The following is a 23,776-nucleotide window of genomic DNA, read 5'->3' as shown; positions in this document are numbered from 1 at the left end:
TTCAGTTCCTTATTGTCTGAGTCTTTGTAGCTTGCTTGGAAGGGAAGGAAAAAATTGTTGTGATGGTTTCCACTGGTGAGCTGCTTCAAGTGGATACGATAACTTCTCTATAATTTGGTGAAGTATTGTATGCATCAGTACCTACAAGCAAGGCTGAAATAGGCATGCTTGGAAGCTGATACTTATGCAGATTGGTACTTCTGTTCTGCAGGTAATTTTTCTTTCCACTGGTATTGAAACCGAGGTCGCAATGAAATCACCAATCTTCCTACGTTTATAGAAACTATTAAACTTTTATGGTGGTCTTTATATGGAAACTAATGGTCTTTCTGTGAGCATTGTAGAAATGTTGCACGCAGGATAAAACAAAAAGCACCTTTTTCTTTTTATTGTTTTAAAGCGTTGTGCGGTGGGAGAATATGTACTCAATGCTAGCTCTCAACATGGAATTTAGTCCTCATCTTGCACAACCTGTGTTAACTAAGGGGACTGAGTATCTTGAACAGGGATGATTGTAATCCAATTTGATTTTTCTGAATTGTGCTTAATATATTCAGTATAAAGTTTTTGCTTTTACAGGATGCATACGCTTCACAATGAAATCTGTCTTAAGAGTAATTTGAAATGTTAGCTATCTTTTAGAAAGTGGATGAAGAAGTTGGTTTGGAAAGGCTGAGTAATTAGTCATTCAAAATAAATAAAAACAGTCATAGTGTTCTGAAAGCCATTTTGTAGTGAAACTAAAACTGTATAAATAGTAATAACAAAACAAAACCAAATAGTATTTGACACTTCTGAAGCATTTGATACTCTCAGCTTGTGTAGCTATCATACTACATTCATACAACAAGTTTTTTTTTTCAGTTGAAAGACTAAGAATACTTAATGTAGGATAGTTGTAAGCGTTTCCCTTGTACAGTGATCCCTGCTGACTAGGTAGCGGTAAAATAGCATCATGATTGGAAACCTTTGTATGGGGTAGGCAAGCAGTCTGTGCAGCCTGTAAGGAGATGAGCTCGTACCTTACATGCAAATAATACAGCTGCTGTTTCGTTGAAGCATTCTGGAAGCAATTTCACCTACTGCAGCAAAGCTAGGTTCTTTGGTTCAAGTCTTGAGAGAGAGCGGACAGGACTCTAAGTCATGGCCTTTACCTATAGAACTGAGCATTTCCTGAAGTCAGGCTTTTTCCAAGACTAGAACTGTATTGTTTAATGTATGAAAGTGGGAAAAAGACCCACTGTATTCCTTGTTTACTTTGTCTCATTATCACTGTCATATGTTAGAAGTTTTTTCTGCACTTTTCCTTTAGACCATGCAGGAAGTCTGGTTTTCTTATCTGATTCTATTCATGCTTTCATATGCCTTTTATTTCATTAGAATAAAAAATAATGCAAATCTTCTTCTAATGCCTTTGTTCATGTAGTAGGGTATATTATCCTTGTTCTAACCTTGAAAAATACACGGTAAAGGTTCTTAATTGAACCTTTGACATAATCTCTTCATCCAAACTCCATTTCAGAAGTGAATTTTGTAGATCTAAGCATTATGGAAGTTAAATTTTTCTATGATGAGAGAATTCAGAGAATATATATAGCAGCCTAGCAGTATGGCTGCTTTTAAGTAGGCCTTCAGATACTGAACAGAATTTTGCATAACATCGTAACATTCTGGACTTGTTTATTACTTTGTACATTTGTTTTACTACTACCAGGTGCTAAGCTGGAAAAATGATTGCAATGGATTTGTACCAAGCAAAGTAGTTAAGTCAGTACCTGGAAAAAAGTTGGTCCTGAAGCCTGAGCACGCTGAGTGGGAAAGTACTCAGAACTGTTTCATTTTTAGTCTTCTAGTTAAGTAATCTCAGCAGTTACTGCATTTGTTTGTATCTATGAAAGCATTGAGCTGGAGATGCTGTTTTCTCTTTGTTACATCATTGAAAACATTAGTTTTTCCATATGTTTTTCCAGTTCTGATATTTGCATTTCAGAAAATATGGTGCATGGCAGCAGTGGTAAAAGTGCAGAAGACAAATAACAAAGAGCAGCCTGTTAATCTTTTGAAGGGGCCCAGGGGGTGACTTGATTTTGGCCTGAGAGCTCCCGGGATAGTGTTGGAGTCTGAAGTCTGTGTGGGAAAGCCGTGCCAAAAGCCAGTGTTCAGAAGTGAGACAAATTTGGAATGGAAATAGAGGAGTAATTGGGTTCAAGTGTGAGTAAAAGTGGCTTCAGCCACTTTCTAAACAATTTCAATTTTCTTTCATGTAAAATTTGAGTTGGTATTCAAAGTTTAATAAACATGATTTGATCTTACCACAAATTATTCAATTGAGAACAAATATTACTGAATACAATCATCTGGCCTTTGTTACACAAGAGGTCAGACTGGATGATCATAATGGTCCCTTCTAGCCTTAAAAAATCTCTGAATATATGAATAATTTAAAACCTGTCCTGCCAGCCCTTATTCGTTGAGGTAGCCATATTGAAATCCTTTGGGGACTACTCGTGTGAGTAAGGGTTGTGGGATCAGGCCTAAAGTGAGTAATCATTATCGCCTAAGTTTAAATTTATTGATAAAACTATAAAATATTCACATCGAGTAAAGATAAGATTCTTTAAAATGGAAGATGCTTATGCAGTAATATTCTACTTCAGTTTAAGCTGGTCATTATCAAAATGCTGTAGAAAATTTTCTTGTTTCAGTCTCCTGAAAATATTCAATTACTGATTGGTGTTGTAGATCAATATATGAACAATTTCAAAAATCAGTAATAGGTAGAAAGTATCTTTGCTTCATCAAAATAATAATAAATTCTAGCAACGTGGTATATATAAGTATATTAAAATTATTGTCAAGTCATCTCAGTGCCCTCAATAATATCCTTGTTATGGTTGATTAGGTTGATGTTTGTATGCAGAATGATAGTGACAAATACATTTTGCTGTTTGATCAGGACACTATTTTGAAACAGGATTAAACTAAATATCAGCAGGTAAGTGGCGTGGTTACATTCAGAGTTCGGAATGCGTCTGAGATACGCCATCTCCAATAACTGTAATAGAGTAGCTGAAGAATACCTCAGTTGATTAGAGATCACTCTTCAATTGAGAGTTTAGTGGGATGACTTATCCAATTAAAACATCTGAGTTACTGATGACAAAGATAATTCTGAGAGCAACTAACCAACCATTGTTAATACTTTTGTCTTGTAGTGTTTTTCTTCCCTTAATATGTTTTCCATTGCTACTTTAGTGTAGCCATACTATTTGGCCTGTCTTCTAACAAAACAAAGGATTTGTAGCTCGAAAAGTAGTGAATAATGCTTTAAAGTTTCTTGAGTATGTGAAAGAAATTTTTATTTGGTGTCTTGCTTTTGCAACTTTGTTTACCCATATGCCAGTGTATAAAAGCACGAAAAATGTGAAGCTGGAGCTTCACTAAAGGTGCTGTAAAGACAAAAAGCAAGGGGGAAATAAAAGTGTAATTTTTATTTGCAGAGCATCCTGTATCATGTAAAAGAATATCAACGCACAAAACAGCTTGTGCTTTGTTATTTAAGTGGATCATCTTGAATTCTTTAGCCAGGTGCAGAGGCTATGAAGGAATGTGAGAGACCGCTCGTGCGCTGTTTTTGTTGATTTCCAGGGTAGAAGCAGATTTCCTTGTCTTATTTTGACAGAAGCGGGACTTCGTGGAGTTTGGGCTGAGTGGTGGTGGGTGGAAATACAACTCCCCCCCCCAAACTAGAGAGTCTTACTGTGTGTGATGCTTCCTTTGAAGCAGGCATGACCTTTTATGGGCGCCCCATATGATATTGAACTGTAAGATCACATCGTCTGCCTTATTTCTTTTCTGGAGACATAATTTTATATTCAAACGTGGGTTCCTAAAGAAGTCAGCTGGTGATTTGTGTCTTCAGTTATACCAATTATTCAGTTGTGGTCTTCCGCTTGGTTTTCAGATCCCTGTGCCCTATATAGTTTAGAGAGTGTATCAGTAGTGTGCTCTGCAAAATACACACAGAAAGTGCATCCAAGAATGCCAGTAAGCGTAAGAGTAGTGCGTTCAAAGTTATATAACACAGGAAAGGAACAGAACGTGTGTTCTGGATGGTATTTATCTTTTAATACTTTACTATCTTAGCGGTGAAAGAGAAATGGTAAGAGTATATAACCAGATCTTTGGGATTTTTACATGATCTAATTTCTTGACAATGCATTTTCTCATAGGCGCCATTGTGAGGCTCGTATTGGCATACTTGATGTGAATGTAAGCCTGAGAAATGGAAACTCCCAAGTTGTAAAAAATGGCTGGCTGTTGCCCCCTTTGGGGTAGTTTAGTTTTGTTGTTTCCTTACCTGCAAAGAGCAGGTAAGACCTGCTAGAGTAGCTGGTAAGTATCTTCATCAGCAACTGGCTTTGAAGCACTTACAGAACTTCATGTTCTTCTCTGCAGCAGTGAGGAGGATCTCGGTCGTTGCAATCAGAAGGCGTTTGTGAGAAAATATATGAATTTTTGGTATTTGATAACACTATGCTAGGCATATCTATGGCATTTTTCTTGGCAGCCATATTCAGTTTTTTAGGTAACAATTCTAAATGTGTTCTTCTATTTTCTTTCAAATAGAACAGAGCTTTTTACTTCTCAAGAATTATGTATTTTGCTCAGTGGTTGGTTAGAATTCCTAATCTGAAGCTTACTTCATGCTGAGGATGTCACGAATGGAGAATTTATACTTGAATTTATGATGAATTTGTGGAATGACTCATTGAATACAGTCTAATATTCTCTTTGGTAACCAGTGCAGGAGGAAATTGGACTCTAATATTATTCTCTTATGCTTTTCAATACTTTGAATTTCTGCAAAAGATCTTGTCAGTGAAATGGCTTAATTTTGCAGTGGGAGACGGTAGAACTTCGGTAATAATGTAGATGAGTGAAAAGTGATCTTGAGGTCCTTTGCAGAAAAGGCAAGGAAGTTGTTGGTAGCAAATTCTTTTCTTTGCTTCTTAACTGTAAAATTCTGCTGCTATCTTTAATTAAACTGTTTGCTTTCAACATCATTCATTTCTTTAGGCCTTTTTTTCTTTAACAAGGGACGGGAGTTGATTTTTAATAATACTTAAAATTCATTGAAGTCAGCTTATTTATTTATTTTCTTCAATGGCTGTCTTTTTTGCTTTGTTTGTTTATAACATCATTGTGATTAATTTTTCCTTTAGTTTTGTTTCTTGTCTGTGCCTGGATGCTGCAGAGGTGTATGTAAAATCTTGTACCCAGGTAGAAGAGATTAAAATCTAAAAAAGTTAAAACTGTTCTTCCTACCCCCTGACGAGTAAATGCCCTCTTGGGGCTAAGCTGCGATGCAGATCAGTAAAGGTGTAATGTGGTTACATGGGTGGAATTTGCTTCTGGTTTTCAGTGTGGGTTTGGAGAGCTAGACTTTTGTCTTTTAATGTATTATGTTTGTGTGAATGAGTTCTTAAGCTTTGCAACATGTTCTTACCATGAAGATCAAATCTAGCCAATTCTTTTCATGGATGTGAATAAAAATCTAATTGGAATAGTACCTTCATAATGTTCTCCTATGGTCATAAAGTTTGCATTTGATAAACAGAACTCATTTTTCAGACAATCTGGTAGATACTTTAAAAAAAAGTATATACTCGCATGTATTTTTTGAAAAGGTTGGACAGTGAATGATGCAGGAGTGATGAAAAAATCATGATCTTGCCCATTTTGTAAACAGGGTATTTATTTTGTGAGCACACCTTGTTAACTACCCATTGCAGACCCTTATTGGTGCTTTTTGAATAATTTGTTTAAACTGTGCAGTACAGATTCCTTATTTTAGCACCGAGGCATACAAAGGCTTCTTTTAGCAGCCTTTAATTTTGTACTTATGTATGTGACATAGCCTGTGGCTGTGATCTCTACTGTGAATCTGCAGTTGTTTTGGGATGAAAGAAGAAGGCAGCTGGAAACTCAGTAGCTACATCTAGCTGTCTACCTAGAGAAGGCCTTGATTTCAAGTTTATCTAAACAAGCTCGACTAATCCCAACTATCTAGGGGGATCCACTGTCAAAACAAGCAGCATGGCCCTAAGGCAAACACAACCATACAGAAATGAAGGCTGGGACTTCCAATACTCCAATGACTGCATACTGGAGGCTTTTTTTTTTTTTTTTTCCTGAAAGAGTAAGAGAGGTGGAATTTGCATAATGCCTTTTCATTGCAAACTTTTGGAAAGCTGACAGAGGTCCAGCTTATAGCTCTGTAGCCACAATACGGAGTCTATAGGAGAATCCTTGAATGACCTAACCATATTGAGAGAAAAAATGAAAGCATCGAAGTATAGCCAAGTGAGTGTGGAAAAGAGGGCTGCTGCATTGTCTAACATCTGCTCTACTTCTCGTTAGTTTTGTTCTTTGGTATTCTATGTGGACTTTGGAGAAACCTAAGACAGCCTAACACGAATCCTATAATCTTCCTTCTGAATATTTATGTAGTGTGCCAGCCTCTAAGCTGTCCTTTGCATCTTCCTACTTCCCCCTCATTTTCATGCTCTCAAATGAGGCCAACATTTCAAAAGCTAAATAAATGTTTGTGAATGTTTATAAAAGATTTGCATAAATTTGTCCTTGTTTGACAAAGATCACTTTTTTCTTATGCCAGTTCTGAAATTTTTTAAAGGTTTCGGTGCTTGTCTTGACAACAAAGTCCTGCCTCGGAGGACAATGATTGCTGATTAAGTGGGTATGCAGTAGCAGCTGAATAGAGCATTTGAGGCAATGTCTAAAAGAGCCAGTCATCTTAAGCCACAATTGTAATATTTAACAAATGTTAACCAATGGATATACTTAATGCCATATTTTGATGCCCTGTACCTGAGCAATTGATTTACAGTATAAGAAGTATGATTATTTTTTCAAACTAATTTATCCTAAATGTTGAAAATATTCCTCATCTTTAATTGCTAGGTGTGTACAGTTCTAGTTATCTGATATTGACATTTCTTATCTGTACCAATAGATCAGTGTTTATGCACATAATTGGCCATTTTTTAATGCTTGTTTATACAGTTTTTCAGTTCTTCATGATTTGAGAGTGGAACAATTATTCTTATCACAACCGTCATAGATTCTACTTTATTTTTCAACATAGCATGTTAGCTGAAATCCATTTGTCTGAGAATAAAACTAAATCTTAATTTACTTGGAGGGATTTTAAAGGCCTTTACTCAAGACCTGTCTTTGCAAAACTGCTTAAATATTTAGTTCAGCTTTACTTCTAGCTTTTTTCTACCAAAAAAACAAGCAATAGTCATTTTTGTTCTTTTGTTCTATTAGTTGAGAGGTTGAAGTTGTCATTAAGGCAAAAACTAGAGCTACTTCTCTGACACAGTTTTTATCACATCTGCTAGGCCTGTGTCCCAGGAGGAGCTGTGCAGAGCGGTGAATTCAGCGTAGGCCCATTATCTGCTGTTTTTGCGTATGTTGTAAAAGGAGTGAGACCTCAGGGAGGCTTGGAGCCTCCTCCCGTGTAATGTCCAAATCAGATTTGAAGGACTGGTGGCAGGAAAGCTTTGGCCTTGGGGTGTGAATTCTAAGAAACAGAGTCACAATTAGGTTTAAAAAATTCAGGGATTTTGAGCTTTATCGTGAAATATGTTTTTAGTAATGCAATGGGAAAAGTTTCCCATCTGTGCACATATTTTCTATGTTTAAAATATTTAAATGATAGCATGCCTCAATATACTTTGGAAATGTCATTTATTTCTTGCTGTTAATCTTATGGTGGTTGTGTCTGTACGTGTTTGTTTTGTTTTGTTTTTAAATAGCATTTTTCTGAGGTCAGTGAAACGATGCCATTTCATATTGAGTATCATTTCACTCCCGACCTCCATTAGGGAAGAAGTGACTTTTGTAGGAAAAAGAACCTCCTCTAATTCAGGCTTTGTAATTACTCAGAACGAGCTGCTGTTCCAGAGTTCCACTAAGCAAATGGATGGACTGGTCCTATACAGTTGTGCTGACATACAAATAGCACTAAAAAAGTAGAGATTAAAATAAGTTGAGACAATATAATTGTAAATTATGCACCTGTTTTCTTTTAAAGTAGAAGAACTTTCTAAGAAGTGATTAAAATTGATTCCCAATGTATTTTGGAGATTATCAAAACTACTAATATTTAGCACTACTGTGAGATGTAAAATGATATTGTTAAAATCAATGCAAGATGAAATTTGATGTAAATGTTTTGCGAGCCACAATTTTCTTCTTTTAAGAAAGTGTGTTGTCAGTTCTGGAAAAAAACAAATTCTTTTAAATCTAGAAAAAATTTACGTTTCTTGTTCTTTGCTTTCTATGCTTTGCTATCATGCAAAAATCAGATCTCTTTGTTGTGACGCCAGCCTCTCCATGCAGGATGCCTTACTTTAATTTGAGAATTCGTTTTATAAAGCTGTTTGAATGCTTCTGAATGTTAAGTACACGATTCCATGGCATGATTACATAATTGATGAGAATAATCTTTAATAATAACTTTAGGACAATTTGATATAAGCCAACATTACTAATAAATGAAAATAAATGTCTAAACCTGCAAAAGTTGAGATTTACTGATCCCTGATCATTACTCATTGTTGTCTTGGTTAGTGGATGATTTTTTTTTTTTGTTCTAGTGTTACTTTCTTACATTTCCCTTCTTTCAGTAAGATGCCGATGCATGACTACCTCTTCCTGGTCGTTGTAAGCAGTTGCTTTGTAAAGTGTTATTTAAGGTAATAGCAGCACTTGTTACTGAGGTGCTTATTATTGACGTGCATAAAGATGTTCCCTTTCCTAGGAAAATGTATATGAAATTCTGACCAACTCTGCATAGCAAACAGGGTTTCTGTTGCTTCAGATTCTGTACATTTTCTTTCAACGTTCTGTGCATCGAGTTGTTGCCAGTTTTTTATGTTGGTTATTTGGGTGCGCTGACATCTGTTTAGAGTCCTTAATCCTGTTGTTCCATTGCAATGGGTGATCTAAATAATTCTTAGCTTAAAATTATGCAAATAGATGATTTAAATTTGAAAGCAGTTTACAATTTTGTGGTAATAAGGTAGATTAAAGAACAATTCAAATTTGAAAATAGTTGAATAATGTTTTACTTCATGTCTTAGCACTCTTATTTGTATTAACATTTTTAATATTACCATTAATCAAACATTAACATGTCCAAATTTGATGTTGTTTCTCAGCAGAAATAATAAATACACAAAACCTTTCAGTGGTAATTTTCTCTTTTCGTACCTCGTTTCTCTTCATGGTAGCCTGGAGTTTCTAAAACTAAGTTGCTTTGTTCTGTAAGTGTCAGCTCTCACAAAAGCATCCGCAGCTCTGGCCCAGGCAGGGCTCCCTCTCCCCGCTGAGGCCGCTCAGTGGCTCCGCAGCCCCTCTGTACCGCTCCCAGCTCTCAGAGCTCCTTCTTCCCTCCTCAGTCTGGCGAGGTCTTCCTGCAGCTTTTTGGGCGGCCCTCCATGCAAACAGGATGCATTTCATGCTGATTCCATGGATTCTCGTGGTATTTCTGGCTGCATAAGACAAAGGCTGCTTGCGTTTTGCACTCTTTCTCTCCAGCGTTTTGCTTATTACAACCTCACTTGTACTTCCTCTGGTTGGAAGTCAAGAATATAAACCATTATTCATCTCTTTCATCGCTGAGTCATGTTTTCTCTCCGCGCCAAAGCCCAACTTATTTGCAGTGCTCCATTCTCTCACAACATTTGAATTGCTATCCCATAAAAATGCTTGTACTTCATGAAGTTGCTGCTTCTGTGACTTTCCGTCAGCTAAAGTCCTGTCTGTGTTCTGGACGGTCTGTTCAACTTCAGCATGTGTTTCCTTAGGTTTCCAATCACGTTTTCCAAACACAGATTCCCCTGTTGTTGTTTTTTGTGGTGTGTTGCTTTCCTTCTCTGATTTGCATTAATATTGTAATGTTTTGCTTCACTCATTTATTTTTGGAGAGATCCTCCCTGCCTATGTTTTCATTTTGTTTTGCTCCATCCTCTATTCGGGCTTCCTGTTCCATGTAGGGTCACCCTGTTGCAGCAGCCATCTTTCAGGGCAGCTGTTTGCCAGCCTGCTCTGCTGTTGCTCTATTGGGTCCATCCACTGCCCTCACCATGGTACTTGTCACCAGTGCTCATTTGAACAAGAGCATTAAAGCAGGCCTGGGTGTATTAGAGGCTCTGAAGTTGTTCCATTGACTTGAAAGTGGAAACTGTGAAAGGTTTAAAAGTAAGATGTAAGATACAGCTTGTGTATTAAATTTGCAATTAAATGTGCAAATTTTTTTTCAGCAATGTTGAGCTTTCTGCACTATTTCCTCTCACTAGAGATAATTCAGGATGTAAGCCAAGTGGTATTTAGCGGCCTTCTTTTCCGTGTGCTTTAAAAGTCTATCTTGTGGGGGGTGTGAAGGGAGAAAGAAATCGTTTCAGAGACTGCTTCACCTCCATAAATTGCTGTGTGGCACAAAAGGGCTGAACACTCTCTTCTTAGCTCATTTATTTTGAAAAGTTTGCTACTGAAACCAAACTTAATCAATGAGCTCTGTGTTGTCTCCGATAAGTTATGTACTGGCTTTATTGATTGGGAAGGATTTTAGAAAACCCATGTGGGGTTTATAATGTCAGCAGTGTTTTGATTATGAAAAGAGTTGGAACCTTGGGACACGGAACCAGGTGGTGTATGTCCTAAAGCCACTGGTGACGCGGCTGGGCTGAATCCCTCAGGGGACACAGTTCATGCCCTGCACTTTAACTGTGTTGGCTGCCTGCTATAGATGCACTTTCTGCTCATTAAAATGTTAAAAATCAAACTGCATGTAAGAAGATTTGCAAAAATATAAACTTGGGGATTGATCCAGAAAACTGGCATGTGATACCCTAGAGACGAGGGTTTTGGCTACTGGGTAATTTACGCTTATCAGCTGTGTGTCCTGGATTGTTTTGTTTTCTTTTCTTTTCAGCTGTTTTGTTTTAGAGACATTTTGTAGGTTTTTCTTTGAAAAAATAGGCATAAGGGAATAAAATAAGAAAAAAGTCTATAGATACTACCTTTATCTTTCATGTCAGGTAAAAACATAAAAAGGATTATAAGATGCTGGCATGAGGAGTTCTGGGTTTTGTTTTATGGTGTTGGGTTTTTTTTGTTTTGTTTGTTTGTTTGAAGTCTTAAAGAGAGAATGATTTTTCTGAGGCCATAAGTAACCAGTCACCTACAGTTGTATTTTATGTAGGGATTGCTAAGCTTTAAAACTGAACAATACTTAACAAAAAAAAAATGGCATATTTATATTAACAAGCTTGCTACTTCAGCAAAAATTGAATAGATCTCCAGTAATTGTGTGTCTCGCATGCAAAAAAATCAGCCTTTTTGCTAATTAGAACCTAATTCTGTGCGTGATTTTTAATAGTTAAAATTTAGAAATAAGTCTGCGATTAACCTGCATTAGTCTCAATTTTTTCAGTTGTAAGACAACTCAGATAGGTATTGGTATATAATGAGTGGCAGATTTTGTCCAATAACATAAAAACTACATTATAATATCATTGCAAAGTCTTTCTTTGAAAGACAAGGCAGTGCACAGTGATATAAATTCAGTGTATTTTCTCTTAAACGCACTTTTTATTTTTTGGAAGCCGTAAAAATAAAGAGACAAGTGGAAAGAAAGTTCTGAGTAATATGGCAGATTGTCCTGCAGTAACACGATGCTGATGAGATGCTAACACGTTTTATCAAATGAATGTTTATACTTGCAGTTACAGTAATTATTCAAATCTTTATCAAAATAATGGAGAGTATGCTCTACTTTGAGGTTATTGATGATTTGGTACCTTTTAATAATTTTATTTCAGAATTGCATGTAGCTGCTACAATACAATGAAGTCAATAAATATACAGTCACTTTACTCTCCTACAATTACGATTTCAATTGTTTTACAATTCTAATTTTTTTTTTCCTATGGTTTGAGCTTTCAGCAGTGGGTAAAGGACAAGTGTGGAAATAACTTAAATTTGTCAAGGTGCAGTTTTCGTGTGTAAGCAACTGGAGTTGTGCAGGAGACTGTCAGGCCTTGTGGAAGTCAGTGGAACGATGAATCCAATCACGTTAATGAGATCTTTACTATCAAGGCTTTTTGTATGAAAATGCATGTTTCTGCAGACCTTACTCTGAAACCTGTGTAGTTGCTTTGCAAGTTTCCTCTGTTAGAATTGAAAGAAGGATTTTTTCAATGCTTTATATGCCATCCTTTGATAGATTCTTTCTTGTTGTTTAAAAACAGAAGGTTGTTAAATTATCTATCAATAAACTGTCAAGAAGTCAAAGTTTCCGTATCTGTTTCTGCTTGAAATCTTAAGAACTCGCTACATTTTAGTTGTCAAGAGACCTCCGAAGAAGAGTCCGGGAGCAGTTGAGCTTGAAACCATTGCTAAGAATGGGATGTGCTTGTTTGAATTATGTAGGAGGAACGTGTTCTTGCAAGAGAGTCAATATGCTTTCTGCTTCATTGAATAGGTTATTAGATTGATGTAGTTTATTTGTTGAATGATGGCATTGGTTTTAGAGATAAATGAAGCGAGAAGCATCAATTTAGTTATTGGTGATAATTTATTACTACAGGCCAGAAAAGTGTTGAATTTATCAGGTTTGCCATCTAGTCAGGGTGATCTTGTACCTGAAATCAGAAGTATATTTTATGTTACAGGTCCTGAGGTATTTCACTGTGAAGGAGAGTAGACAATGAACTGACTGGTAGTAGGTCTGCAAACTGAGTTGACCTTTATGGTGGATTTTGTATTACAAAATCAAAAATTTGAATACTATAGAAAGATACAATGTGAACAGATTACTTCTGTGTATGATCACAACTATTTTGGTACTTGTATTTTTTTTGTCTCTTTAGCGACTATATTCATTTAAAGGTGTAAAGTGGAAGATGGTTTATTAAAATATTAATAATGTTTTCAGTTTTCACAGTCATGCTTTTTATTTTAGATCATACATATATTTAAAAGTTCTCAGTGTGTGGTGCTGTTTTGCAACATTTAGAAAATGGTTTGTAGTTTAAACAGTTTGTGTTTATTTTAATACATGTTATTTTAATCGGTCTTGTAACACTCGCATTTTCTTTCTAATAGCAGTAGACAGTATTAAACATTCCTGCTAGGAGACCTATTGGCTTTATCTTTTGTTATTTATCTTGCTGATGTTGGGAAGTATTCTCTAATCCCCCAGACCTCTGTTCCTAGGTAACAGTCAAAAGCTGTGCCAGCAGAAGTGGTCCTGCCAGGCCAAACCCATGTGGGTTGGTGTTATTCACTATGATCCATATGGTCAGGGTAGAGATTGTCCCTAGAGAAGTGTTAACACTCAACAACCCAACCTCCTCCTACCCTTTGGAGAATTGCTGGATGGCTCCTGCTGCCTGCCCATGTGTGAATCTTGATTAATTTTTCATTTTTAATGAAGTTTGATCATGTTTATTATTTCACATGATTGACTGCCTGGTACTCCTTCCATGTAATTGATAAAGCCCATATTTCTTCATCTGTCTCGTCTTTCTTCAGGGCAAAGTTGTGAAATTGTGTGATGTGGTTAATATTAGATTTATTGGTCCCATTAGATGTATAAATTATCTCTTTTTTTTTTTTCTCTCCACAGGAAGTTCTACAGACTTTGACCAAGTTTTGTTTCCCCTTCTACGTGGACAGGTAGTATTAGATTTTCAAACTTGACAAGAAAATAAGCTTTCCAATAAAACCACTGCAGAAAATAAAAAGCATACTGTTCTTAATGTTCTGTCTGCTTGACTGTGATTTAAAGCACCAAAGTGCAAATTATAGCCTCAGAATCCTGTTGTCCTGGAGTTTTTATGGGCACCATCAAAAAAAAAAGTTTTAAGTTTGAGCTGCTCGGTGGCAGCAGTAAAAGTGTGTTTTGTTTCACTTCTGTGTAATATTTGGATGTGAAAACGCTTGGGTAGCAATTATCAAATATGCATATTAATATCAGAACTTCTTTACATCTGAATTTTATTTCTCAGTTGCCAGAATTTGGTAAGAATAATAAAGTGCTTTACATTTAAGGGCTTCAATCTTAGCTTGAATGCTGGTGCTTTCCTCGTGACTTCTTAATTCAGGTTTTAATTTTTTGGAAAAATTGCAATCTAGTTTCTAACGGATAAGAGAAGAACTGTATTTGACTGAGAATATTTAATTCTTGTGATTTAGGAATTGTCAGAAATTTTTTAGTTGTTTATATGTTGAATTTTGTTTTTAGTATGAGTTCTGATGATTTCATGGTGAGAACAAGCATTCAGATTTTGAAAGGGTGCACTGTTGCTTATGCCATGTAGCAGCAGCGTTTAATTGGTTAGATTCACTTGTCTGAGGTCTGCTACGTGGTAATCTGGGGTTGGAGGAAGCTGGAAGCTTGAACACGTTGTGCAGGTGATAATGTTCTCTCAGCCCTCTGGGCAGATCCTGCAGGTCAGGGTTGAGAGACGCTGGTGAGGCACTGCTGGCATCAGCTGACATTGGCAACACCTCTGCTGTACCTGATTTGTACACAAAAAGAGACTTTGAATATCCTGGACTGTCAGCAAGGGCTTCTTAACTAATGCTTGTTGCCTTGGATGACCTTCAGAAGCCACAAATTCTCCTGGTAATTTGGCATTGCTTTTTACTGATCTTTTTCCCTTGCTTAAGGGAAGGGATTGGGGAAGTAGATGTATATATTTTTCTCATGTGCATGTTTAAGGTTGCTCTCTTTCTACTGTGGACACATTTATGGTTACAACATGTAGTTTTATTGTACCTGGGGTTTCGTTATTGTTTTTTTTTCCCAGCGATATAACATCTTTGAAAGATAGAAACATTGAAAACCCATGTGGGGTGCACATGAGAACATAGTGAAAATTAACTCCCATTGCTGGATTCAGCTTTTTGACTGATCATCACAGACTGATACAGAAAAGCTGGCCATTTTGAAAACTAAGGAGGTTTGTAGCCTGTGGGGCATACCTAAAATTTAAAATAAAAGATGTCCCAAGTTGCACCTGAAAGAGATGTCTGCTACATCTCTTATTGATACAAAAATAAATGAGTAAATGCACATGTTCATTTATGAGCGTGCACTTATAAGTATATAAACACTCACTGCTGTCCTTTGTGATGTATATTTGGCTTAGATTTGAACTGTGTGTGGGAATTAAGGAACTAACCTGGCAGTTACAGCAACTGTCTTGTATCACTGCAAATTTAGTGGGACCATGACAAAGAGAACAATACAGTTCATCTTAATTGAAAAGTTTTCTTCAGCTTTTCAGATTTAGAACCAATTGAATATCTGTTCATAGAGACTTTATCTGGAACTCAGCGAGTGACAAATGTACAGTAATCGATCTCTTTCTGCTAACTGTTAATCGGTCGCTGAGTATTTCTTTATGCACTTCTTGTACTGCATTTAAAATCAAGTTATTGACAGTAGTGAGCAGGTAGCTCCGTAATGAAATTATCTCAGACAGTGCTTTAATATTCCCCTCTGTCTTCTCAGTAAACCGTCTTCCTGCTCTAAGATAGAAAGAAATGGCTTCTGGAAGAAATATTTTCTTCAGCTTTCTGTCAGAAATGTCCTTAGCAGCTGTGACTTACGGAGTTGACTAGCGCTCCAGGGATTTTAACCCTCTCTGTATGCCTGAAAAGTGGTATGTTGGATCAGGTCTACAATTACTATAATTCTCAGTCCTATGGGTGATTTTTTTTAATATATTTTTGTTCTTTCTAAACAAATGAAGAGAGAAACACCAAAACGTTTTTCAGTATAGTCATTCCAAATATTTAGGTGCTGTTTCCCGTTAAGTAGATGGCCTTGTTTCAAGCTGTGACAATTTTAGAACTGGAATTTCTCTGTTATGTTGAGATTTTAAAAACTCTTATTATAATAGTGGAGACACTAGGTCATTGTTCAAATATCTTAGGAACATGGATTGTAATTATTCTGTTGAATACTCTGTAGGACATATCTTCAGCACCTCTGGAAAAACAATCAATCCTAATGAAGAGGTGCTGATGGAAATGATCATACATGCTTAGTCACTGAGGAACAGAGACTACTTTTCCTTTCGCCAACTCAGAGCCCAAAGTAGTGTGAGATCCTCCAACAAGGTCTTGCAAAAATACTTTGGTTAGGGTGAGGGTAAGGAAAGACATCTTTAACCAGGATAGTGAATAGGTTATTTTACGCCACAAAGAACTAACAGCTGAAAGTTGAGCAAGGCCTTTTAGGCATGTTCAGTGTCTGTGAATCACGGAAATGCAAGAATCTTTAGATTTGCTGGGAAGGAACTTACCAACTTGTGGCAATTGCGTGATAAACAAGCTTCTCCCTGCTTCAAGTGGAGCATGTTTTTTTTCTCCCATTCCATAATTTGAATTGTCAGCTAGAATGCTTTTCTTGCACACACTCTGCTCTTGGCCTTGTTAAAATTAAGCATATAATCCCCTTCTAAAACGCCATAGTAAAATCACCATAGTAACATTACATCCAAGCTTTTCAGATAAAACTTAACACCAGTGAGGGATTTTTTGGTATACCCTACCAGCTCAGTATGGTTTATGGAAACGGCTGTTCTGTTGACAGTTAGAATTCTGTAGGATATTAGTACTTACGCTGTCTAATTCTCAGGCTACTGAAATGCTATTATGTGTCTTTCTTTTTGTTCTTCTGTGACTATGGAGCACCTAGTGATGGATGGGTCCAACTTTTCTTTATGAAAGTCTATTTTTCTTTATTTTCTCTAGATATTTGCTTGTTTCTAGGGCTCGTTACTATGATAGTTAAATGGCCTGAGATTTGATTCTGTGTTTTTCTTGTTGTTATTGAGTTGTAAAGATGCATGTGTAAATTCCATTCATATTTCTCAGTTCTCACTGAAAAGACAACCTGAAATAAGTGTTAATTTCATATAATTATGAGATGTCAAATTGAAATTCTGCAAGAAAACTCCACTAATAATTTTATTAGTCACAGCTTCCCCAATGAAAGTCAGCATTTGTTTTAAGTACTAAACTTACATCTCTACAGTATAACATCTCAATAAACTGGGAGGAGAATTGGGCTTGATTTATATGGAATTTATCATTATCACACGAGTGTTCGATTAACTTTAGACAAATGTGGTAATACCCTACGAACATCTTTCATTTTGTTAGTAAATAACATTCAAAAAGTGTTGTGCTTTAAATGTAAAGCAACTTCTTTTGATCTGACTGTTTTGAGCATCACTTACCTGAGTTTTCCAATTCAGACAGATTTTGCTATAGTGATACTTCCCACTGAGGTCTGTCTGAATGGGACCAATGCCCATGGACGTTATTAGCTCATTTGTGCTGCTCTTGAAGAGCCATTAAGGTCCTAAAGATAAGGCAAAAGACTTGAAAAATGGTGTTAAAGTCTTAAAAAAATTATGTCTGTAGTCATGGCTGGCTCTAGTGCAGTGTGCTTTCGATCCCAGTTATCTTTTCCTCCTTTGAGCCCTAGTGTGTTCTTTCCTTTAACTGACTGCATAGCTGCTAAAGGAGAGTCATCCGACATGGGCGAGGTTGCTGGGCATTGAGGAATGGTCTATCTGGCACACTTAGAAAACTGGTAGATAGATATAAGACTTAAGCAAGTCAATATCCAAGTGTCAGATAAGCTCAGCATGTTATTTATGAAACACTGTCTTGCTCTTAGAGTAAACCAATTTTCAAATGAAGAGTAATACTTTGTCTGCTTTGAAGATGGTTTATAGTTGTATCCTTTTTCATTTAAAGATAAATGCATTGTTTAGTATCATCCCGCACTAAAGCCACTTGCATACTTAAGTTTCTAAAGGGTGTATATTTTCCAACTTAATTTTTTGAAGGGGGAAAAAACAACAACAACAAAAACCCAAAACACAACCTTCTAGCAAAAGAGGAAATGCTATAGGACTAATATGCTTAGATCAGATACCTTTGACATGAAGTTTGCTCAGCATTAAGTTTTTCCTTTTTATTCTCTTTATTTTCAGCCATGCGGTTAGCCAAGTTGGGCAGAACTTTACATTTGTCCTTACAGACATTGACAGCAAACAGAGGTTTGGGTTCTGTCGCTTATCTTCTGGGGCCAAAAGCTGCTTCTGTATCTTAAGGTAAGTCTGTGGTTTAGCTTTTGGCAGACAGGGAAACAGTGTTTGACCTTGCATTGTTACACTGCAATTATAATTTCCAGCTGTTTGAAATTATTTTCCTATCTGGTCCTCAAAGTCGCTGCTCTTTTGCAGAAGTGCTGCAAGATATCTTGCACTTTGAGTTCTTCTGTAGATAACTGTATTTGTTTGTAGTCAGTGTTCTTGAATTAACAATGTGGAGGAAAAAAACAATCAATGTTTCTTTGCAGTAATTTGTTATGACGTTGCAAAATGGCAGATGTTATCTTTCACTGTCAGAATTGATCTTGTTAAGACATTTTGTGGACATTTGTATATGCAAGTTTTATTAATAATGCATCTGCTGGTAGCTGAGGAAATGTCCTCAGAGCGGGTGCTGTCCTCATTCTAAAAGTTTGCATGTATGAGCTTTCTGTTGCCCTGCTGAGGGTTTTGAAGCGTTTGTCATATACAGATGGGTGGTGGAAGTTAGGAACAACGTATTTTGCATAGAACAGGCTAAGAAGTTGTGTCCGAGTATTTATGATCACCTCCCGTGGACATGTTGAAATAGTCTGTGATTTTTATTTACATTTTCTGCAGGAATTGATGGAGGTACAATCAGGTTTCATATCTACCACTATGTTAGTTCCATAAAATTCTATGGAAATAAAAATTTCTACATGCTATCCCATCCTGCCTTTGCTTTTATTTATTTATTTTTTAAAGAATTTAACGATCTGTCTTCTGCTTTCTCATGTTCGTGAGAAATAGAACATTTTGGAGCAATGACCTAGACAAAGAGAGTTGAGATTTAACTGTATGAAGAGCCAGCTAGGTGACTGGATGGTGTCGAAGCAATCACGAATGAAGACCATTTTCTCAGTGATTGTAAACATCTATCTCAGTTATTTCTAGTTGGTTCTTCACATGGGAGAATCCAGTGTAAGAATGAGAAGAACTTGTCCTTGGCGTATGAGTACTGCGAGTCGCATATGGCAGAATGGGACCTTCTGCATGTGTGTTATTGAATATGACACCTCTGGATTCTTTTGGGGACAGTGTTGCAAAATATAAGAGAAGCTGTCAAGTGCAAGGACATTTCTGCCTTTATTGAGTTTAATCCAGAAATGCCATGAAAGAGGTTTTGATTGTTGTGTGTAATGTAACATGAGTACGTTTCTGCAATTTGTGTTGGCACTTGACTTGTAAAAATATCAACTGTTCACTGTCCTGTACTTCAGCATTATGCTGGCAGCAGGGATGTGCTAACTGGACCGTCATTGATAAAGTTTAATATTTGGGAAAAATAATGTGAAGTCTACCAAAATTACTAATTACTTGTGTAGGAGGAGGGATGACAGGTGCTTTATCAATACATTCTTTCATTCTATCTTTTCTTTAGTATTTTCAACTATTAACAGCTATGGCAATGGCAATCCAGCAGTGTGAACCAGGTACTGAAGACAGAGGGGTATTTCCCTGGTTCCCCTATGTAGATGGTGAGCTGATTCAATCTCGTGTGGGAAGTATCTGGTTACATAAAGTAACTTTTCTTGATTAATGATAGATTAAAAGGGAGACACAGTTGAAGAAATGAGTGTAAATGATTAGTACGAGTCCATTCTTGATCTCTCCTGGATAAGAGTTCTTTGCTGTCAGCTCCCTTATGTTGAGTGAATGCCAAGAAGAAATGGAGGAGTTATGTTGTACTTAAATGCCTTCTGCTTCAACTCATAACTAAAATAATAAAAAAAAAAAATTAAAAACTCAACCAAGTAAAAGAAAGAACCAAACCAATGCAGGAACAGCAGTAGGTGAATTGGGACTCAGCTTCATTCCCATTATCTCATTCTCCCGTGGACTAATGAGAAAATGAAAGATCGTGATTAATGCAAATGAATGTAAGTTTTGGAGGATAATGAAGAATATAAATAAGCATTATACGGATTTACTTTCTCTGTTCCCAGAACTGCAGCAGCCATTGCTAATGTGAATCTTCTTGGTGAATGAAATTAGAAATAACTAGGATTATACAGTTCTAATAATTTAGTTTTAATAACAGAGTTAATTTAATTCATCAAGGATGCTGCTGTAAATAGGTGTATCAAAATACGCTGAAGCAAGTGAGAATTTTATGAAAAAACAAGTGAGGATGAAAAGAATGCTTATTTGTGTTTACTTTTAAATTATAGGCTGTTTAAAACACGGGAGTGCATGTGGTTCTCCACCCTGTTTTTTTCTGTCAACAAACTGACTCAGTTTGCGCCTGCGCCATCTAAATGTAGGCAGACCTTCCTCACGTCATGAGCAGTTGTTCTGTAACCAGTGGACTCTTAACACTAAGCCCAGCAAATTAATGCAGTCTTCACCAAGAGTCTTGAAAACTTTTTTGACTCCTGTACTAGAAGCTTCCCTAGCTGCTTCAACACTTCAGGACTAGGTTGTTTAAATTTTTTTCTTCAGAACTGTTTCTGAGTTAAAAGTATTGAATTGCCTCAGTGTATTTTATTGGAGATTGCTGGCAGCATTCTCTCATAACTGTACGTGCTGTGTCTGCAGTAGATACTCAGTGGAAAACTGGATGGCTGCGAGCTTCAGGTATTCCTTGCTGTGCTCAGTGACGATATAAGAATTAAGCGATGCTGTTTGTTATCAGAGATAATATTCATGTGTTTATCACTGAAAGGTTTTGTGTGTCTGGCCATGGTGAAAGGGTTTGGAGGTGGAAAATCGCTAATGTTTTGGTTTATTGTAAAAGAGGAACAGAAAAAGGAAATCATTTTCACTCAGGCTGTGGTTTGAAAAAATGTCAGCAGACTTCTGGAAACAGTTGAAAGCTGTGACAGTTCTCAGAACGCCACAAGTCAGGGCCCGGACATTCAGATTTGAAGTGATCCAGAGACTTTTTCCTTTCCAAAGCACAGTAAGGCACTTCTAGGAGTTTAATAGCAGCAATGTTATCAGCGTGGATGTTGCTCCCGTGGCCAGCAGGAAGCCAGTGCAGTTTTATGGTGTAAATCTTTTGGCTGTTTGAACTGGTACTGTTAAGAAATTTGCTTTCAAGATAGCTTTCAGAATTGTTACGAGAAATGGCAACATATTTTTTCATAATATTTATATATTTCTGTAATCTCTTTTGTTCCTGCTGTGGATATCATCACACAGATTTCTGGAAGTCTGATTGGTAAGTTGAGAAACTGCATTGTCTAGGTGTTCTGGGGTTTTCCTTTAGTGTACAACCATGGACTATCTCTCATATTCCTTTTCCTCTTTTTTTTTTTTCCCTCTTGATTTCTAGCTAAAAATGAAACTGCAGTGATCGAATGCTGCATGAATCACTGAGTTGCACAGCTCTGTGTATGAGTATTACTTTCTGCATTTCAGACAGCAGAGGGCGGACAAAAGCGCCGAGCAGCTGTCACAGATGGTCTGCTGGGTTTCTCGAGGTTCTAAAAAGTGAAGTGAATTGAAAAAGCCCAGAAGCTTATCCACCACACATCAGAATCTCCTGGTTAAATTGCTATTTTGTACTGCCTTTTTCAATGCAATGCATTAGAAAACTTTTAGATGTGCTTTTTAATATTTTTCCTTTCCAAATGATGAATGCATAGCGTGTTGAGAGCTAGTGTCGAAGCTGTGAAATTCTGAGTTACAATTTGGTGATTTTAATATCACAAGAAGATTTCAGTACCTAAAGATTTTCTTCTTTTTAAGACTTCTTTTAAGGACTTCAGGATTTTGGCTCAAATAAAGCCTTGTGGATATGCATTAAGATGCTGAAACTTTTTTTGTGGGTTTTGTTGTTGTTTTGTTTTTGTTTCTGTGGTTTTTTAAAATTTGTTTTCATAGGTTTGCTTTAATCTAACTTTGCATCAGATTTCTGATGGGCTTTTGAGAGTGAACAATAAAAATAGTTCTGAATTCAATGAAGAGTTGTAGTGTTATATTTAAAAAGAAAAAAAAAAAGGCGTAGAGTCAGTGCCATGCTCTGCTTTTCATACAGTTCTGAGGCATCCTTTTAACACCTCTATCAGGCATGTCCCCATACTTTCGTTCTGGAATTGGTACGCTCTTGTTTCTCATATTTTCTGAGTTTTGTGTGTGTAGATGAAATGCTCTTTCATAGGTTGAAAGAGTTTCATTAGTCTCAATGGTGTCAAAGATATACAGAATTTGTTCTTGAAAGAAAATAATGTAATATAATTGTATAATTTTCTGCTTTCTTGTATTCTTTAAGTGTACAGATGCAAATTCTTAAGAATCAGAAAGTATGTTGACAATTTTAATTTCCTGATTGCATTTAACCTCCTTGCTAGTTGCTCTTTTCAAATTCCTAGCAACCCTCACAGTGCAGAATCCTGAAGCCGCCTTGTTCGTCGTGCTGTGGGCGCTGGCACTCAGCTGGCTTTGCCCCTTCAGCTAACTCCTGTATCTAGAACTCTAAGCTGCACTAACACTGATGGATTTGAACATTGTTTTGGTGGAAAAACAACACGGAAAACAATTTGTATTAGTGTCAGTAAGTGTACCAAAAGTAGTGCTGTGTTTTATTTCACAATCTGGTTTCTTGAAGATTAGGTTGAGGAGCTCTTTTGGTTATGGTCAGCTTCAAGGGTGGGCAGTGAAAACCTCATAGCTGAAGTTACTGCAAGCATGCTAATTCCAGTACTTAAACTATTTCTAAGTACGTTTCTTACAGTATTTTGAATGTTCTGAAGATGTGTAAGGATAGTGTATTATAAAGCTATGAAGCTGCCGCTAAGCATATGAAGCTTAAATTCTTGGGAGACATTGAAGCATGGAATTACTTTTTTTCTTTTCTGAGAAAGGTATTAATTAAAAATATGTATAAATTTTCATTGCAGCTGAAGGTTTTTTTTTTTAATACGGTGTAGACTCTCAGGCTCCTGACAGCTCTGTCTTTCCATGCAATTTTGAAGGAAAAAAAAGTTCTGCTTTAAGAATGCATACAATGTTGATAACTCAAACTATTTTTTTTACCCTTCCTGCAGAATATTTATATTACAAAACTGACGACTTTGTAGTTTTCAAAAGATTTTTTACCTTTTGTCATCTGAAATATTTCCAGAATTCAGTGTGAGGACCCAGCTACTGATGTGTGAAAAGCTATATGGGATATAAAGATAAGATCCATTCATTTCTTCATGTGCTCTTTATTTTATGTTCTGATTGTTTAATCCTTAACACAAGAGATAGGTGTCATTTTGCTTTAAAAGCAGTAACGTGAAAAAATGAATGAAAAAAATATATATTATATATATATTTTCCAGGATGTCACTAAGCTTTTAAAACGTTGCGGTTTATTCATTCTTAAATTGTAAAGCCAGACAGAACATCCGCTATAGTCCTCCACTTCCAGAGAAGTTGAACTGAGTAGAGCTCTGGCAGTTCTATGCAGATGAACACGTTGCTGTGTTAACTGCCATTTGTACACAAATATGATTTTGGTCAATTTAATCCCTTATTTAATTTGAAATGTGTCTTTGCTTCAGATAACATAAAAGCAGCTTTGGAAGGTG

The 23,776-nt window shown here is 36.5% G+C and overlaps 1 protein-coding gene across 6 annotated transcripts in view; it reads left to right on the top strand.

The window, feature by feature from the left end:
• DENND1A (DENN domain containing 1A) overlaps positions 1-23,776 on the top strand; it is a 179,572-nt gene that overhangs the window by 32,501 nt on the left and 123,295 nt on the right. For 4 of the 6 annotated variants that reach the window (XM_021413768.1, XM_021413767.1, XM_021413769.1 and 1 more), the window contains exons 4-5: positions 13,724-13,773; positions 18,117-18,236. In XM_021413768.1, coding sequence (XP_021269443.1) covers positions 13,724-13,773; positions 18,117-18,236 — 170 coding nt within the window. Of the gene's footprint in view, positions 1-13,723; positions 13,774-18,116; positions 18,237-20,716; positions 21,421-23,776 lie in introns of those variants that run through there. The other 2 variants (XM_021413771.1, XM_021413770.1) reach the window with 2 other exon arrangements.

Source organism: Numida meleagris, chromosome 16, assembly GCF_002078875.1.
Source record: "Numida meleagris isolate 19003 breed g44 Domestic line chromosome 16, NumMel1.0, whole genome shotgun sequence".
NCBI classification, from domain to species: Eukaryota; Metazoa; Chordata; class Aves; order Galliformes; family Numididae; genus Numida; species Numida meleagris.
Note: the sequence above shows the minus strand (reverse complement) of the source record. Positions and strands in the feature narration are given on the sequence as shown.